The sequence below is a fragment of the Sorex araneus genome, chromosome 4 (assembly GCF_027595985.1).
Source record: "Sorex araneus isolate mSorAra2 chromosome 4, mSorAra2.pri, whole genome shotgun sequence".
In the NCBI taxonomy this organism is placed as follows: Eukaryota; Metazoa; Chordata; class Mammalia; order Eulipotyphla; family Soricidae; genus Sorex; species Sorex araneus.
The window spans coordinates 185,414,229-185,433,232 of NC_073305.1; the positions used below are offsets into that span (position 1 = coordinate 185,414,229).

Here is a 19,004-nt window from a genome sequence, read left to right on the forward strand (position 1 = left end):
CTCTCCACCTCTGCCACACTGGGAAGGGCTGGGGAAATCTAGGATTGATAAGAGTCGGCTGTGAGCTTTGCTCTTTTCAGGAAAGGAAAGTCAGTCCTAGGCCTCACCCAGGCCTTTCGGAAATTCTTTTTCCCTCAAAGAAAAGAATTTCAGGAGGAGATGAACAATGAAGTATAACAGGTTTTATTTGGAAGTTCTGAGGAAAGAGGGAGGGAGGGAGAGAGAGAGAGATGGAGGGAGGGAGGGAGAGGGAAGGAGGGAGGGAGGGAGAGTTAAAGAGGGAGAGAGGGAGAGAGAAGGAGAGAGAGATAGAGAGGGAGAGGAAGAGAAAGACACAAGGAGGGAGGGGGAGAGAGAGTATGCAGGCTGCTTCTCCAGAGTGGAGAGAGAGCCCCAGTACACACTCCAGCATTAAAGTATGAAGTACGTATACAACTCAAGAGGGGAGATGTGCATGACACACGTCCTCGAGCCCCACATGCTCTCAGCAGCAGTGCATGTGCTTGGGCAGCACATATGCATGCCTCCTTTGTTCAAGTTGGCTTTTATAGGGTTTTTGCCAGCTTGCCCAATGTGGGGCTTTCTATCGAGGGAAAAGCCCATTGCTAGGGTGGTTGCCAGGGGTAGGGTGGGAATGATTGAGAGTTTTCTTTGATATTTCCTTCCTGGCCTTTGTTCTGGCTGGAGCTTCTCTCAATGGGGCTCTGTAGTTGTTTCGTAACTACAGAGAACGAGGGAACAAGGAGACAATCCATCAGTCGAGGGCAGCAGGTGCTCAGAGACTTACACACACAGTGTGACCATGACAAAGTCACCCGCAAGGGCCATAGACTCGCAGTCATATGACGAAGTTTATTAGGAAAGACAATGGTTACATAGAGTAGAAGCAGAATGCCTACTGCACTAATAAGCGGGTGGCAGAGGGAGGCAGGGTGTTGTTACCATCAGGGAGAAGCTGCTGGAGCACTGTCCTTGATGCTCCAAGGCAGAGGCAAGGTGGGCGTACTGGTGACACCCAGAGATGTCTGTTTCCCAGCCATCAGCCACAGGCAAATCAAGGCCAACTAATCTATGTTATTCTTAGAAATATCAGGTTTCCCTGGCAACCATACAGAACCCGGAGAAGTCGGGACCCTGGGCACTCTCTACAGGCCCAGTGACTTCTAGTGGTCAAGGGGTCAAGCCAGGGAGAAATCTAACAGGGGCGTCCAGCCTTCTCTGGGTCTGCAGTGGCACCAGATAAAGGTCTTATATCAGGCCTTAATTCCTGTGTCCACAAAGTGGGTTCTAGCAGAATTTTGGCTTGTTGGTTTTATTACTTCCCAAGAACTCATTACCACAGGGAGAGGGGTCTTTTCCCTATCTGCCTCAATTAAAGACAAACCATGTTCTATGATATTATTACTTTTAGTGTGTGTGCACATACATGCACGTGTTAGTCTGAAGTTGAGTCTTAAGAGGCTCACTAACAGCAATAGAACCCCCCTTTCTGGATGGTGCCCACTTACAAAACCTTCTATCGCTTCAGATTATGACATTGGGACTTCGAGGAGGCCACCAGCCACTCCCAGGGCCCCCACCACTGCTGATCTTCCCAGGATCATCTCTCCAGAAGGTTCCATTAGTTCCTTTCCTGAAGAAGAGTTGGATCTTGCTGGAAAGAAGAGATTTGTTGGTGAGCAGAATTTCCTTAATCATTGAAACACGTGTGGTTGACACTTATTCTTTGAAGACAGCACAGCCTACCCTTGGACCTGACTGCTGAAATAAGCAGATTTACCAAAGCCAAGTTTCCATTTCTACGGGGGTAACTGCATGACTCATGTCTTAGGCAAGAAGTCAGGGGGTAGTGGAGCCTGTGTGGTGGGTGGTGTAGGAATCTAGTCTAGTCTCCACGGTCTAGTAGGAGAGTCTGGGACATTGCCCAAGAGAGAGGATGTGGGAAATTGTCCCTCTAAGAAAAAAAACACCCAAGTTTTTCATAGTCCTCTGGACAAAACAGTTTAGGTGATAGAATGTAAATGGGCTGCAAACATGCACCCAGGAAAGAATAGAATAGTTTCAACAAGAAAAGAACTGAATATTGAATATAAGAGCAAAAAAAAAATCTAGAATAGATGACAAATACATGATAGCTGCAAACTGTGGCCAGAAAAGCGTAGAGACAAATGGGTCTTTTAGATATGGAGGAAACATGGCCAAAAGTAGAATTGGAAACTGTCAAGGTTTCATACTCCCAGGACGCCTGCTGATTGGCTGTGTGAAATATCCCGGCCTCTGAGCCTCATGCACGCATTCACTGTTGATGTGCTTCTAACTGTCCTTAACAGTTAACTCCGCTAACTTAACTCAGTTGGAGCCCTGCTGAGGGTGTGTGGGGCCATATGGTATTGAGCAAATGGCCTGCCTCTGAGACACTGGTGGCTGTCCAGGACACCCTAAAGCTTGGGCAGTCTCTGTGTGTTGGTCTCATTCTCTGCTATCAGCCCAGTTTGGCAGGATTCTTCACAAGGGGACCCTGTTTTAGATTCATCAGTACCGGAACGTGATGGCTTTCTGTGGCCAGCGCTCCTAAGTCTTCCCTTCACTGTTTCACTGTTAAATTCATCCTTAAAGAGGAGCCGCTACCAGACATCGGGGGGCCTCTGGGGTCTCCAGGAGCTGAAGTTCTTCTTCCGTTATTTATTTCTTCCTAACCTATTCTAGGACTCTGGATCCAGACAATTGTTCTATTTGTTTTTTGAAACAATTGCAAGAGGAAGTTCTCTTTAACTGAATTATGTGTCTTCATTTCCTTCGGGAATCCTTCCCTTGTCATTAATGCCCTGCACAAATGGGCAGATTAACATTATTAAGTGGAAACAAGTAACATATTCCTCAACAGAGACAAGCAATAGCTTACATAAGCAGCTCCTGTGTCTCTTTCCAAAACAAATGTGCTGCCATAAGCAGAGAGGACTCTTGCTGCCAAGAATAGTATGAGGCCTCTAAACTACTCCTACTTGAAGTGCGAGAATTTTGACTGGTGGTCACGTGCCTGACGCCATGCTGGCCCAAGGTAGACAGCAGCAGCCTGGCTCAGGTCACAGAATGTCAGGACTCTTCTCTCTGCATTTCTAAGGCAGAAACTGAAATGATTTCATGCTCTCCTTAGCTAGTCTGAAGAATCTTTGTCAAGGCAGAAAGGCTTAGGTGACAGAATGTAAATGGGCTGCAAACATGCACCCGGGAAAGGATAGGATAGGTGCAACAAGAAAAAAACTGAATATCAGAACAAAAAAATAGAATAGATGATAAGTATATGACAGCTGCAAAGCATAGAGTCAAACAGCTTAGGGTCTTTTAGATGCGGAGAGAACATACATGGTCAAAGGTTATTGTTTAGCTATTTTCATTTGTCTAGATCTCCAAAAAAAAGAGAAGACCCCCCACAAAAATTTCCCATCATGAGCCATGAATAAACTCAAAGATCTAATTTTATATAAGTGAATAGAAAAATAGAGAAGTTAGATTCTTTTTCTTCCAGTTCTAACAACTGCTGAGATTAGAAATGGACACCAAAAAGATACAGTGGAACTCTTAAAGCACTGTAACACTGTCATCCCATTGTTCATCGATTTGCTCAAGCGGGCACTGGTAATGCCTCCATTGTGAGACTTGTTACTGTTTTTGGCATATCAAATATGCCAAGGGTAGCTTGCCAGGCTCTGCCATGCAGGTGGGATACTCTTGGTAGCTTGCTGGGCTCTCCGAGAGGGACGGAGGAATTGAACCCGGGTTGACCGCAAGCAAGGCAAACACCCTGCCCGCTGTGCTACTTGTACAAGGCTCCAGTCCTTGTTCTGAAGTGATCACTCCAGTCCTTGTTCTGAAGAGGACTCATCATCATCATCATCATCATCATCCCTTTGATTGTTGAATTTCTTGAGCAGTCTCAGTAACGTCTCCATTTGTCCTAGCCCTGAGATTTTAAAAGCCTCTTTCTACTCATCCTTCCCAACGATGCCACATTGGAGGCTCTTTCAGGGTCAGGGAAATGAGACCCAGCTTGTTACTGGTTTTAGCATATTAATACACCATGGGGACCTTGTGAGGCTCTCCCATGTGGTCAGGAAACTCTCGGTAGTTTGCCAGGTTCTCCCCCAAAGGGAGAAGTAGGCTATAAGATATCGTGCAGCCGCTTTGTGGCCGCGTGCTTTCAGGAGCTTGCTTTTAAGTCCGTAGTCCTGAATAGGACTACAGAATGTAATTAGAACAACCAACTTAAGCATTTATTTCATCAGAGCAGAATAAAATACAAAGCATTCCATTGACATATATGCCACTAATAGTGCAGTCTTGACAATGTAACAGATCATGAAAAGAATAAATTTCAATTAAGATCTAGACAGTTGGGGTCCGAAGCCCTAGTACAGCAAGTCTGGTGCTTGCTTTGGGTGTGACTGACACAGGTTCAAACCCCAGCATCCAACATGGTTTCCTACCAGGAGTGATTCCTGAGGGCAGAGCCAGGATTAAGCCCTGAGCACTGCCAGGTGTGGTCCAAAAACCAAAATAACATTTCAAATTAAAAAAAAACACAGAATTTTGGTAATTTTAAGAATTATACCTTTTCATTAGAACAAAAGGCAGAAAGGCCAAAGAAATAATATAGTGGGCAGGGGGCATGCCTTGCATACAGTCAACCCAGGTTTAATCCCCAGCATCCCATATGGTTCCCCAATCCCCACCAGTAGTGATCCCTGAGTGCAGAGTCAGAAGTAAACCCTGCACACCACCATGTGTGGCCCAAAATCAACCCCCACCCCCAAAATAAAAAGAAAGAGGAAGAAAGGTAGGCAGAACCAAAACTTTGTTCAGCATTAAAAGCACAAAATTCACAAGGGAAGCCCTGAATTCAATTTCATTTCCCCTAACCTCATTAAAAAGAAAAGCAGAATAGAGAAATAATATAGGACACTTGCCTTGTGCATGGATGGGCCTTTCTTAATCACCAGGTACCTGCATGGGCAGGTCTCCTAAAGTACCATCTGACCCAAGCAAACAGATCAGAGTAAGAATTTGCCCAGAGAATTTAGCACCTTCAAATTCCACAATACTAGCAGCCCAGAAGGCCACAGCAAATCAGATGGGAAAATAGCATAGAAGCCCACAAAGCTCAGTAAACACACACAATAACACAGAAGTCTCAACTAGCAAAAACTCTTAAAGAGAACTAGAAATTGTTTCTTGAGGGTGTTTGAGAGCTTTGATGTGTCAAGCCCAATTCCTTGTTCTTTAACTTCTAGAGTGTATCTGATCAAAGAACTGTGGGCTGGAGGTTGAGACTCCTGTCTTGCCCCTGACATCGGGCCGGTGCCGGGCATCACTCGGTCCAGCAGGAAGGTGGGATATCATTCTAGAGCCTGTGGATCCACCGAGATATATGTGTAGAGAAAGCTTGAATTTGTTCATAAATGTGTAAAGGTGTTACTCTAGTCAGTGGGATATTTAAAGGCCTGTGCAAGACTGGTCTTGAATAACTACTCCAGGTGGTGGTGGGAGTCCCTGGAACCCCAAGGAAGACCACTCAGGACAGAAGAATCAAGAATGTATGACTTCATCCATGTTTGTTTTCTGGTCCCAAGAAATACTTTCTATTTCACTATTAGTTGAGAGACCCCCGCCCCCAGTAGTCTGTGCTTTTTCAGATGTTTGAGCATAGAATTGAAAGGATGCTACAGAATTATATTGAATTGAATTAGAGTTTGGGGATATTTCATAGTAACTCTGAGGGCACAGTCATTGATGTTGAGAGGTCAATAGGATATTTTGAAAACACAAATTTGGAATATATAATGACGTGCCTATCAAAGACTGTGCTTCTGAGTTAAAATCAGGTGGAATCATGGTTCAGAGTCTTTGTCTTGCAGTAAGAGTCTGAACAGCAAATACAATACCTTAGAGTAGACCTTATGTTTCTATGATGCCTTGGGGTAGACATCCTGTTCTATCTCCAGAGAGTCTTCCACAATCTGATTGAAGACCTCTGTTCTTTTCCGTAGCTCCGTATGTGACCTATCTGAGTAAAGACCCATCAACTCCATGTTCTCTGACTGACGCTCTGGATCACTTCCAAGTGGAAAGCCTGGATGAAATCATTCCAAATGACCTGACAAAGACTGACCAGCCTCCTCAGCATGCCCCCCGAAATATCACTGTGGTTGCTATGGAAGGTTGCCACTCATTCGTCATTGTAGATTGGGACAAGGCCATCCCAGGAGATGTAGTAACAGGTGGGTTGAAGGTGAACTCTTAAGAGTTTTCATAAGTGAACATGGGATAACAAGGAAATAACATAGGCAGGGATGCTGAATAAATGAATGAATGAATGAATGAATGGGTAGATGATGGGTAAATGGGGGTGGGTGAGAGGGATAGATTAGCAAAGTGTTCATGTGAGGATGGATAGATGAAGGATGGATGGTGAACAGTACATTGATTGGTGTCTAGATGGATGACAGATGAATGGATAGATGAAGGATGACTTGGTGAAGGGCTAATGGATTGATGATAAATGGATGAAGTATGGGTGGATGCATGAATAATGTGTGTTTTCTTTTAATATAGTCAACAAGAGAAGTACTATAAGGGTGGTATAAAAAACACTAAATAGAAGTAATAAATCCTGAGTCCTGTCCTTGCTTAATTTGTATGATTTGGAGTAAGCTATTTCATCTTCCTGGACCCTTAGTTTCTTATATGCCAAACATCAGCCTCTGTGGGGTTCACTTTTGATCTATTGCATGCTATTTAGGTAGGCGTTACTTGAGACAGACCACTGTGCTCTCATTCAAGGGGCTTATAAGTAACCCTCCTTCTTCCCTCCTTCCTTCCTTCCTTCCTTCCTTCCCTCCTTCCTTCCTTCCTTCCTTCCTTCCTTCCTTCCTTCCTTCCTTCCTTCCTTCCCTCCCTCCCTCTCTCCCTCCCTCCCTCCTTCCCTCCCTCCTTCTTTCCTTCCTTCCTTCCTTCCTCGGATTTGAAGCTTTGGAGTCATCTTCAAATCTCTCCTTTTTTAAATTCTCCATATTTAATTCCCCCTAAGTCCTGTCCGTTTTACTTTCCCTGTCTCACTTGAAGCCATTGTTACCCCTCGCCACCTTATCAGCTGAGTTAATGCTGCCCCTTGGCTACTGCAGTGCTGGCCCACCCAGGACCCCTGTCCCTAAAACCAGCTCCCTCCCTGGCTCCAGAGAAGTGGCGCAGGCTACCTGGCTGTGTCTGCCCTAGAGCCTTCCCATCCCTTTAGCGTGGAAGTAGATGCCTGTCTGCCCATAGAGCTGCTGTGTTTCTTCAGGAGCTTCAGTAGTGCAATGGTTAGGGTTAGTGTGGTACTCTCGTAGAACTCTGGTCTGCTTTATTTTCACCTCCTGAACTGCACCAGAGCTTATAGAGGCTCTTCCTCCTTCTGCTCCTGGCCCTCCCTCTCCTTGGTCCTCTCTGCCTCCTTGACACACCTTGACAGCTTCCAACCCATCAAATGCCACCCCGTTTTCTCCCCTCTCCAGCCCCTCCAAGTGCCTGGGTTGCTGCCTGGCTCTACTAGCAGTTGTCAAGTTTTGTCTGTCTCCTGGCCTGCCTGCTTCTGTCCTCGGCACTGGGTTCAGAATGTGGCAAATAACAGGCACACCATAAATATTTGTGGTGCGAGTTAATGAATATGAACAAGGACAAGATCTCTGACCTCTCTCAAAGGCTCATCTCTCTCCCATGTCAAGATGGTGACAGGAAGGTTCCCACGTGAGCACCGAGAGGCTCAATCAGAAAGACTTCATTTTGGGGTTGGGAGGGAGAGTCGGGTCACACCCAGCAATGTTCAGGGGTTACTCCTGGCTCTGCACTCAGGAATTACTCCGGGCAGTGCTCCAGGGACCGTATGGGATAATGGAGATTGAATGTGAATCAGCCACGTACAAGGCAAATCCCCTACCCGCTGTGCTATCACTCCAGCTCCAAAACAGACTCCACTGAGTGTGGTTTGCACTAGGGCATGTTTAACAGATATGTACTGCCTGTGTCTAACAGAACAGACCTAGGGACAGGCCAGGCTGAGCTCTGACATGGACGTGGCTTCTGGACGGCAGTTGGGTGTGGGCTGAGGGCCACATCCAGTCCATTCACAGCAGATACCGCGGGAGGAAATGCTGCCTGGCCACTGCCTTAACTCAGTGAGTTTGAGGGCAGACAGACAGACAGTCAACATCTAAGAACTGAAGGAGACTAACCAACTGAGTGGAAAGAGCACGGTGGACCTAGGGTCTCATGGACACATGCACGCACGCATGTGCACATGCACCACTCAGCAGCTTTGTTAGCTTATTTGTTTCCTGGGGAGGGAAGCTATAGGTCTCTACCAGGTTCTGGAATGTTATGTGGAGGACATAGCTCTGCTGCTGTGGCTTCCGCTCTGTGTCAAAACTAGCCTTGATTCCTTGGGAGGAGACATCACGGGTCAGGAAATGCGGGAGGGAGATGCAAGGAAGATGGGCAACCAGCAAGCCATCAGGGAGCAGTTTGAATCTTGTCTGGAGTTACCAGAGGGTTCCAAGGGCCCAGGAGGTACCAAGGTCATGCCCTGTGGAACAAGATCCTATGGCAGTTAGGTCCCAAGGACAAGCAGTTTGGGTCTGCTTTGCACGTGCCTGACTCGCAGGCATCTTCCTGCCTCCGTTTGCAGGCTACTTGGTGTACAGCGCATCCTATGAAGACTTCATCAGGAACAAGTGGTCCACGCAGGCCTCCTCGGTCACTCACCTGCCCATCGAGAACCTGAAGCCCAACACGAGGTATGACGCACAGGTCACTTAAATATGAGCTCGAGGCCTCTGTCACTTGCTATGTAGGGCGCTAAGGGGGCTCGACCTCCAGTGCTCTGCAGTGAGAACATGGCGAAGACTGGACCGAAATGTCCTCCTGAAACAGAAACAGGCTGTGGGGAGCAGGGACGGACCGTGGGAGGCTTCTGGGGCAATCAGTTTGGGGGCTCCCTCTGACCCAGCCTTTAGAGACTCATGCATTTCAGTTCTAACAGAGCAGGGGACAGAGCAAACATGTTCCTTGGTATTTCCTTCATGGTACATCAAGACAAATTGATTCAAGGCAACAAAGGCAACACAAGTGAAGGTCCCTCTCCCGTTCTCTAGGGGTCACAGAGCGCCTGTGTTTCTGTGGCCCCGGGGTCTGGGGAGATGCTCTGTGAGTGTCCACCCCTGAGTCCAGTTCTCTGCACAGTCTCCACTGCGGGCAGCTGCTGAGTGCCGCGGGCTGTTGGGCGGTGGTGACCTGGAGTGACAAGTGCCCTGCTGGTTTCAGCGAGGACCCATGTGTCAACTGCTAAGTCCTTCCTGAGCATCTGTGCGTGGGGCACCGTGGTCAGCACCAAGCGTGGAATGGCGCATGGCCCTGCTCTCGGAGAAGCACGGCCTTGAGCGTGGCGGCTGGGGGGTCACTGATCTGCTCTCTGGGGGAAAGTGGTTCATGTAGACCCCAGTTAGCCTGGTCAAGGCCCTGAGGCCAGATGGTCCCAGCCAGGCTGTCGGCAAATGCAGTGGAGGATTGGACGAGGCGTGTGCTGATGTGGAGGAGAGGAGGCTGGCCAACTGGGCCCAGAGACCCCCAAGAGCCCCTCTTCACTCCAGCCCTGCCCTCCACCTCCCTTGAGCTCCCTGAGAGCTGGGGGTACACCACGAGCGGGGTCTCACCCAGGGTTTCCACTCGCTGACTCAGCAGCTGCTTTTTGGGGTGGAAAGTGCTGGTAGGTGCTGAGTCCGCGTACTTGCTCCCCCTCGACCACCCCAAAGGCCCCGTATCAGCTGCTGTGTTGCAGGGGAGCGGGAACACACCCATGTCCGGGGCGCCTGATCCCCAGCACCACCTGAGCTCAGAGCGACGCTGGCAGCGGCTTCCATGGGCTTCAATCCCCCCCTCCCAGGAAGTCTCAGGACCCACTTCTGAGCTGGAAACACCAGAAGGCGATGGGCCCTTGTGGGTACCAAAAAGTTCGGGAACTTGAACCGGGCACTGCCCACTTTATCTACCCGGTTTGTCTCTTTGTTGCCTTCAGAGTTTCAGTCGGCCTCACAGCACGGCACTTTGCCTGGGGAGGCCGTTGCCGCCGTGCGTGCCAGACACTTACATAAGCGGGCAAGGTCGGCATTCCTGGGCGAGGCGGAGGCAGGCCCAAGTAGGAATTAGCTGTTTCGCTCCGCCGAGGTTCCTTGTGGTTTTTGAACGAGGGATTTCACCCGCCCCAGGCCCCTCTGTTGTTTTTCAGCCCCGTGGACTGGAAATGTATCTTGACACATGAAACAATGGCACTGAGTCTTTGGAACTGGGACACGGGGGTTTTGTGGGGTCCCAGAGTCCTCCAGGGGTCGAGGGCAGTAGATCCGAAGGATGCACAGAGTGGCGCGTTCCACAAAACTGGTCCACCGAGAAATTGGAATCTTTCCTGTCTGCCAAAGGCTCCCAGCTTCGCGCCTCCGCCTCAGCGGGGGCAAGAGGCGTGTCAGGAGGCTCGTACGCTGCTTGGAGACACAGTCAGCAGAACTGTCCCGGGAGCCGAGAACAGGCCTCCGCACTTCGCTTTCCAGCAACTTCCTTAAAGGGAGGATGAGGCAGTTCTCAGCTTGTGCGTGTGCTGCAGTGCCCTCCTGAACAGCCTCCGCATTCTGCACAGCCAGGGAACGAAGGCAGCGGAGCCCCCTGGGGTCCTGAGCCCTGCTGGATCTCCTTCCTTTCCGACAGGGACAGCAGGAGGCTTCTCCCCCGAGAGGAGCAGCCCTCCAGAAGCCTTGAGAGGCTCATGGTACCAAATGGTCCTTCTGAGCTCTTTCTATCAAGATCTGACACGTCAGGCCCCTGGGGTCCCTCAGTGACCTCACCTGCTGGAAAGCTCACCTTTGCTCTTCCAGTGTAAATGATCCACCTTTTCAGAATGCAGGGCAGGGATCAGAGAGACAGCATGGCAGGGACGGCACTCGACCCTGGTTCGATCCCCGGCATCCCATATGGTCCCTCTGACCCCTGAGCACAGAGTCAGGAGTAAGCCCTGAGCATAACCAGATGTTCCCCCGCCCCCTGACCCCAGGGAAAAATAGCACTGTACACTTTAGCACTATCGTCCCGTTGCTCATCGATTTGCTCGAGTGAGCACCAGTAATGTCTCTATTGTGAAACTTGCTGTTACTGATTTTGGCATATCGAATACACCACGGGTAGCTTGCCAGGCTCTGCTGTGCAGGAGGGATACTCTTGGTAGCTTGCCGGGCTCTCCGGGAGGGATGAAGGAATCAAACCTGGGTCGGCCGCGTGCAAGGCAAACACCCTACCCGCTGTGCTATCTCTCCAGTCCGGGAAAATATAAATAAATTAAAAAATGTAGAGCATCCAAGTCAGTGAACATTCCCAGCATGCCGGCTGGAGTCCAGTGATGACCCCGTGACGTTGGCATGTATTTCCTGGGGGCCGGAAGCCACAGGACATGGCTCTGGTGGACTTGCATGAGGGGGTACCACTGGGGCGGGGGTTATTCTTGTTGCTGCCTCGAAGAATCGAGGGCATTATCTTGTCTGGGACCCCAGGGGCAAGGAGCCCACTTGACACGGGTCCTTGCGGTCCCATTCCTCCCACCCACCACTCCCACCTCTGGCCAGAAGGCCAGGTGAGATGCACTAGAACGTGAGTCACCTTGTTGTGTCCTTTCCAATGCGCTTTCTAGAACATTCTGCTGTGAGATAAAGATTCATCCTGTAGCAAGGCCTCACCTAGTCTTTTCCGCTTGCCCTTCCTGAATTTTCTTCTCTAGTCTTGAGGTACAGAAACTCAGTGCTTTTCTGACTCCAGAGCCTGCCGTGTGGGTGTCTGTGGAGGCCCGAGAGCAGCACTGAGTGAGTCACTTCATCACTGGGCTCAAACGCCTTCTTGCCCACACGAAACACAGGGAAAAGAACCAGCTGATCACATGGCTTTTCACAGGGAGCTTTGTGGCTGGCCCTCCCTGACAGGGCAGGTCCAGAGAGGAGGGTCTCTGGGACTACCCAGGGGATGGACCCTTCTCAGACTGACTCATCCAGGGCCTGGAGTGATAGCACAGTGGGTAGGGCATTTGCCTTGCATGCGGCCGACCCAGATTCGATCCCCAGCATCCCCTAGGGTCCCCTGAGCACTGCCAGGAGTAATTCCTGAGTGCAGAGCCAGGAGTAATCCATGAGCAACCCCCCCCCCCCAAAAAAAAGAATGATTCGTCTGATAGACCACCTTTCGAGGTGATGAATGGTTGGTTCTGACAAGTTATTCAGAGATGAGAAAGTTCAGGGAAGTCTGGAGACATAACAGTTGATGTGTTTGCGAAACATAAGATGCAAAGGCTGCCACAGAGCGTGTGCTTGGGAGTTTGGGATGGCGCCTCTCCATGGCAACCCAGTTTCAACACATGTTTTCTTCCACTTCCAGGTATTATTTTAAAGTTCAAGCCAAAAACCCTCATGGCTATGGCCCCATCAGCCCCTCTGTCTCCTTTGTTACTGAATCAGGTACGAGCGACTCTCCTTCTCCATGCTGTCTTTGCTCTAACACCGATCATGTGTGATCAGAACTTCGGCAGAGAGAGAGGAGGGGAAGTCCGAGCTGCTCCATTTAATGAGTTCACGGGATATTCCTTATAAAATAAACTGTCTTTTCTCTCTGCCAGGTAAAATCTTGGCTCATAACACAGAGGGAATCTTCCTTGGAACTGGCTGGGAAGTGCAGAGGTCAAATTCCAACAGAGGGAGAAAATCTAGTTTCAGCCATGTAGGAATGCTTTGCCTGTGAGAAATTTCATTGCAGAGATTTTTTTTAATTATTATTATTACAAACAGCTGTAAAGCATATAAATGGCTTGGGAGGGAGTGACTTTTTGAGTCCAAACCCTTAGATGTTTTTTCATTAGGAGAGAAAGTGACTTTCCTTCCTGTGGGGAGTCTGACTAAAACACTGTATAGTCCGACACCCGGCCTGGTTCAAGTCTGGGCCTTTGGGGATACAGGTGAGAGAGCTCTTGGGCCCGTCTGTGAAAGGTCTGCATGGCTGCAGGCTGAGGCAGTCACATCCCCAGAACAGGCCCCTGGGGGACGGTACCTGCCTCGTTTCGTGCAGGAGCAACCCCAGGGGCCTCCTCCCCTGGCCCGTGTGTCCTTAGGCTGCTTCCTGCTTGGGGTCAAGTTCCAGAATCTTGGACGTGGAAGATATTTTCAACTGCAATGATACGAAATTGACAGAATCAAAACATGTAGAAAAATCAATTGTGAGAATATGAGGAATGTGCTTTTGTTTGGAAATGGAGGCAGAAAAGCTCTGGAACGTTTATATCTACTTTGTAAGAAAAACAAAATGTTTTGGGTTCAGGAGACAGCTCAAGGGCTGGAGCACACGCCCGACGTGCCTGAGGCCCCAGGTCTGAGCCTGGCACCTCACAGAGCCCCCGGGACATGGAGCTTGCCTCGGTGGCTTCCAGCACTGCCAGGCTCAGCATGGAATTGTCCTCAGTACCATGGGGAGTGGCCCTCAGGTCCCCTGAGCACTTCTTGGGGAGTGCTCCCCATATGAATGCACAAATAAATATGTTTTTCATTAGCAATTAAAGAGTAACAGAATTAAAGAGTATCAGTGGTTAAGAGACTTAAGTAAGGAATGATTCTACATTCTACATTTATTAACAGTAAAATGAACCTTTGGCAGTTACCAAATTCTTTCGATAAGGCTCTTTAGAAAATTAAATACAGTCCAAAAAACTATCAGAAAATCCAGGTCCAAAATGTGGGGGATAATGGAAAGTGATAGATCCCTAATTCCTGCAGCAGCAATGAAACTTTCTGAGAAATCAGCTCTCTGCTACCATCTTCCCAAGAGAGGGTCCACTCTGCGCTTTTTGACATCTTAAGAAATCGGACCCACCCAGATTTCTGAACGAGATTCTTGGGCGAAGAAAACTGAGAGAGGAATCTGACATCCTCCAAGTTCCTGGAGATGGTCACACACACAGGAATCTCTCCAGGATCTGCTCTGGCCACTCCCAGGGCGTTCAGTTCCCTTATTCAGACATTCTTTCATTTCACAGTGCCCCTCTGAGAGCAGTGAGGACAGAAACTGGAACATGATCAAGTAATTAATCAAGTGATTAACTTATGATCTGTAGCACTGTTGTCCCATTGTTCATAGATTTGCTCGAGCGGGCACCAGTAACGTCTCCAGTGAGACTTGTTGTTACTCTTTTTGGCATGTTGAATACGCCATGGGTAGCTTGCCAGGCTCTGCTATGCAGGCGGGATACTCTGGTAGCTTGCCAGACTCTCCAAAAGGGATGGAGGAATCGAACCCGGGTTAGCTGAAGCGATCTCACAATGATTCATTAGAAATTTTAAAATAAATAATAAAAATAAAATAGCTATTCACCTAGACATAAGGAGCTGAGAAATACGGAGCTGTTTTCACTTTCTGATCACTGCAAATAAGACACCCACTAGTGTAGATATCCGTCACTGTGTCTCAGAGATAAATACTTCCAAGTGAACAGGATGCTTCAAAAAGTGGGTTCTATTGTGTGTATATATTTAAATATGAAGCTGGTTTCAAGATAGATACTATATTGATCATTGAATTACTTTGATAATAAAAATTATCAAATTTTTATTATTTTCAGGGACCCATGCAAGAGAGTATAATTAGAATATTCCCTAAAAGAAAATGCTCAGGAAATTAAAGTTAAAGAAAAATTGGCATCTATCAAATAAACTTTTACAGTTTTCTTTGGTTAACCCATTATTTAAACGTTTCTGTGAGCACATAGTAGTGAAATGATAGAGAACTCAGTGATTTCTTTTTCTTTCACAGACAATCCTTTGCTTGTTGTGAGACCACCAGGTAAGTCCCTCTTCTGGTGAACTCGACATTCTAATGAGAAAGTCAAATCTCAAATATGAAAATACAGGGTTAGCCACAAGTAAAGCTGTTGGGTCATTTTTTAAATTTTCCTAATCTCTGACAATATTCAGGGTTCCATGTACCCTTCATAAAATCTAGGGCAAGAATGACATGGGAAGTTTTTCACTAGAGTCTCAGCCACATCTATCTATGTGCAACACTAACAAGATGTCCAGCACCTATGAAATATATATATTTCATCACTTTATCACCCCTTTGACTACTTTAACTTGATGAAAATAATAGCAGGATGCACTAAAAGTCAACAACACATTTTTACTTGTTTTTCCAAGAAAACTGAAAGGACACTACTGCTGAAATTCCAGTCAGGTATTACAGGAGATGAGACCAGTATAAGTTTATGCCAAGGGAGTTGAGGGCTGCGGGGTAGGGTGTCATGCTTCAAAAGTCCTCATTTCACTTGATAACTGATTTTCCCTGAGGCTTAGAGAATTTTTAATTACCCCTATAATACCTTATCAAAACACAAATCTCTTGTATGTGTTCAGCTAAAAGGAGAACCCAATGGTACTTCAGTACTGAAAAGGGGAGAGAGAAAGAAGAGTAGTACCTCCCTCTTAGGGATGTGGGGAAGTTTTGCTGGGGGGAGCCCTGGGTGAGAGGAGAAAGTGCCACTGCTGACTCTTGGTGCCCGCAGCAATACCCTGCAAGACCTTCAGACGCTGTGTTTGTGTTGCCCAGGTGGTGAGCCCATCTGGATCCCATTTGCTTTCAAGCACGACCCTGGTGCCACCGAGTGCCACGGGCGCCAGTACGTGAAGAGGACCTGGTACAGGAAGTTTGTGGGCGTTGTTCTTTGCAATTCTCTGCGGTATAAAATCTACCTCAGTGACAACCTCAAAGGTAGGTCTTGCCCGTGGGTGGCGCAAAAGGCATGGCCTCAAGCAGGTCCTAACCTGACAGAGCAGGCAGCTCCATTCTGTAGCACACAGGCAGAGACACCAACCATTTGGCAAGCAATTTGACATACTCACTTTGACAGGAATGAAGCATGAAATTCTGATAGAAATATAAAAACCAGCCTTCTTTGCCATAACTTCAGCAATAACAGGTGTGAACGGTACCTGAAAACAGTGAGGGGAGGTCTTCGCCTCTTCCCCCCCAACACCATCCACCACCACCATCCCCGTCCCAGCCTCTCAATTCATGCCATTAGTCATCATAGATTCTTAGAGAAAATGTATGAATGACAGTCTGCACATTGAGAATATCGCTTGTTACATGTTTAAATAAAAGTGCCACAGTTTTCACTGTGCAGGAAGACGGTGAATAATAGGGGAACCATGAACACTGATCATTGAAAAATTTTGTCTGACTTAGCTACCTACAAGATATGAATTTTGATCCAAACCTTGCACAAATGTCAATTTTTTTAGGATACATGTTTAAATGTTTCCCCTGACTCTAATTTGTCACAAGTCAAATAGGGGGATGAGGGTTTGCTGGTCTTGATCGCTTTGAGATAATGACCCAGCAATGCCTCCCGCACCATCCCCACTGTGAGTTTTTGGGAGCAGGATACCTCATTCAATCATCACAACTCGTTTCTCACAGCTCTTGCTTCTCCTACCTCTGCCTATTTCCGCCTCTGCTTTAGCATCCTTGGCAGTGGACATAGGCCCTGTCAGATGCCCCAAGGTTGGGAGACACCTTGTCCTACTGTGCAGATGTGGTTCAGGACCACGGACAGCGTCACAAGCCTTCCCCAACCCTATTGCATTAGGTCCGAGTCTAGGACCTTCTCTTCTGAAAGCTCTTCCACCTTTTATTATTTTTTCATAATTAGTCTGTGGCTCTCATGTACTCCCATGTTTCTTTTTAAGTGAATTATTAAAATGTCAATCATTATTTGGCTGTTGGTAAACTGATTATAATCCCGACAGTCTTCTCCATTCATGAACCCGGGTGAAGTATTTAGCAAGCCTAATCTCACTGAATCTTTACACCATGTATGAGGGCAGTGTCCCAGTTTGGGCATCATCACCCCATTTGCTTGATCCCATCTTCAAACATGAAAAGGGCAGAAACAAGGTTTAAGGGATCTACTGGTCCAGCTGGTATCCTGAAACAGAGATAGCATTGTTGACCATTTTATCCTTGATACAGATACATTCTACAGCATCGGAGACAGCTGGGGAAGAGGAGAAGACCACTGCCAGTTTGTGGATTCACACCTCGATGGAAGAACAGGGCCTCAGTCCTACATAGAAGCCCTCCCTACCGTCCAAGGTAGAGTGAAGAGGGTCTGATAGAGGAGCAGGGCTGGGAGAGGAGGGGAGGAACAGAGGGTTTTCTCTCTGAAGTAGAGATGGGCAGCCTGAGTGGTTCTCTAGTGCCCAGCCCCCATCTTTGGGTGCTTCCAGGAGTCACCTTGTTAACACAAACTCAGGTCAGGTGAAAGGCGTTTGTGACAAACAACAAGATGCCTTTGTGGCCACCAAGTCCTAGTGCCATTGCCTTGCTCAGATGGAGAGTTGGGGAGGTTTACTCACATGCAAAGGTAGGAATTGTTACTCCTAAAGTTTATATAGCAGGGTTAGAGAGATGGTTCAGCGGGCAGGGTGCTTTTCTTGCATGCAGCTGGCCTGAGTTCAATCCCCAGAATCACATGCGGTTCCTTGAACATTGTCAGAAGTGATCCCTGGGCACAGAGCCTAATGTAACCCATGAGAACCAGGGGTATGGCCCCCAAACAAAAAGCAACAATACATAGCATTGCAATCCAACTATGATGTAATCATATTATAACATATTTTAACAGATAAAAGGGCAGTAGTCAAACAAAATAAGACTCACATCACTGGTACCACTTCAGATATTCCAAGGGTTATTCCTTGTGCAGGAACAGGAAGGAAGGAAACTTTGTCTTTCTTTCCACTGATCACAGTGTCATGGGGTTTGTCTTCCCCTCGCTTTCCTTTGGACTCTCACAGGCTACTACCGCCAGTATCGCCAGGAGCCCGTCAGCTTTGGCAACATTGGATTCGGCACTCCTTACTACTATGCAGGCTGGTATGAGTGTGGGGTCTCCATCCCTGGCAAGTGGTAACCCCACCTGGTCACACCGGAAGCCCACCCTGCTTGGATCCCTGTTCTCACTTGCCCTCAGGGCTGTGAACACTGTCCACCACAAGGACAGTGTCCCAACCTCCATGGGCCCAAGGGTCAGCCTCAAGCTGGACACTGGACATGTCAGACACCTTCTGCCTAGAACTCAGTCTTCCTGCCTGGACTTCACATGGGACCCGCTGTTCTCTTCGCTTATCCTTTGTTTGGTTTGTTGATCTCATCCTGGAGACCATCACAGGGATTCCCTCTGACTCAGAGCAATTGTCACAAGTTTTGGGCACGGAACCCAGACCCTTCCATCTCTTCTGGTAGCAGCATCGTGTACAGTGCCTGTTTCATGGAACCCTCCCAATTTCTTCTTCCTCATTGGGATCCTCTTAAAATAACCAAATTTAAGCTTTGGGATTCTCTATGCAATTGAACTAAACAACAGAACACACAACCAAAGAAAATGTATCTTACCTAAGATTTCTCCCATGGATTACCCACCACTAGACCAAATGTATCAGATCTTATTTGTAAATTCTCGATTTTTGAGATATATATGTGTATATATGCATATACAATCCACACTCGTCTGCAGGAACATTGATTAAAAATGGCTCCATTTGTACTTGTCGCCAGATAAATGTTTGTGGGAGAGGCTGGAGCACAGTGGCTGTTTAGGAGCATCTCGTGCATGCTTCTAGGGAACACGTGTGCTGCCTAACCTGGCAGTGAGGGAAGGTTGGTGCATTGATGCTGCTGAGTCAGGAGAGAACTCATGGGAAGCTCAGGAGTCAACCCACCACTGCCTGTGAGAGGATGTTCTTATGTGTTTCCAGGTTACTTCCAGCTTTAGGTGCAATATGACATGGATTTCCAGTTTAAAGGAATACTCTTATTTTCCCTGATCATCTCAGAAGCTACTCCAG

At 47.8% G+C, this 19,004-nt stretch overlaps 1 protein-coding gene across 1 annotated transcript in view; it reads left to right on the forward strand.

The window, feature by feature from the left end:
* The window catches only part of FNDC1 (fibronectin type III domain containing 1), a 63,564-nt gene extending 44,873 nt beyond the window's left edge, over positions 1-18,691 (forward strand). The window contains exons 16-23 of the mRNA XM_055136752.1: positions 1,529-1,675; positions 6,045-6,275; positions 8,717-8,825; positions 12,493-12,572; positions 14,911-14,940; positions 15,703-15,864; positions 17,128-17,250; positions 17,955-18,691. Of these exons, the coding sequence (XP_054992727.1) occupies positions 1,529-1,675; positions 6,045-6,275; positions 8,717-8,825; positions 12,493-12,572; positions 14,911-14,940; positions 15,703-15,864; positions 17,128-17,250; positions 17,955-18,070 (998 nt within the window). The 3' untranslated portion in view covers positions 18,071-18,691. The remainder of the gene's footprint in view (positions 1-1,528; positions 1,676-6,044; positions 6,276-8,716; positions 8,826-12,492; positions 12,573-14,910; positions 14,941-15,702; positions 15,865-17,127; positions 17,251-17,954) is intronic.
* The last annotated feature ends 313 nt before the right edge of the window (positions 18,692-19,004 follow it).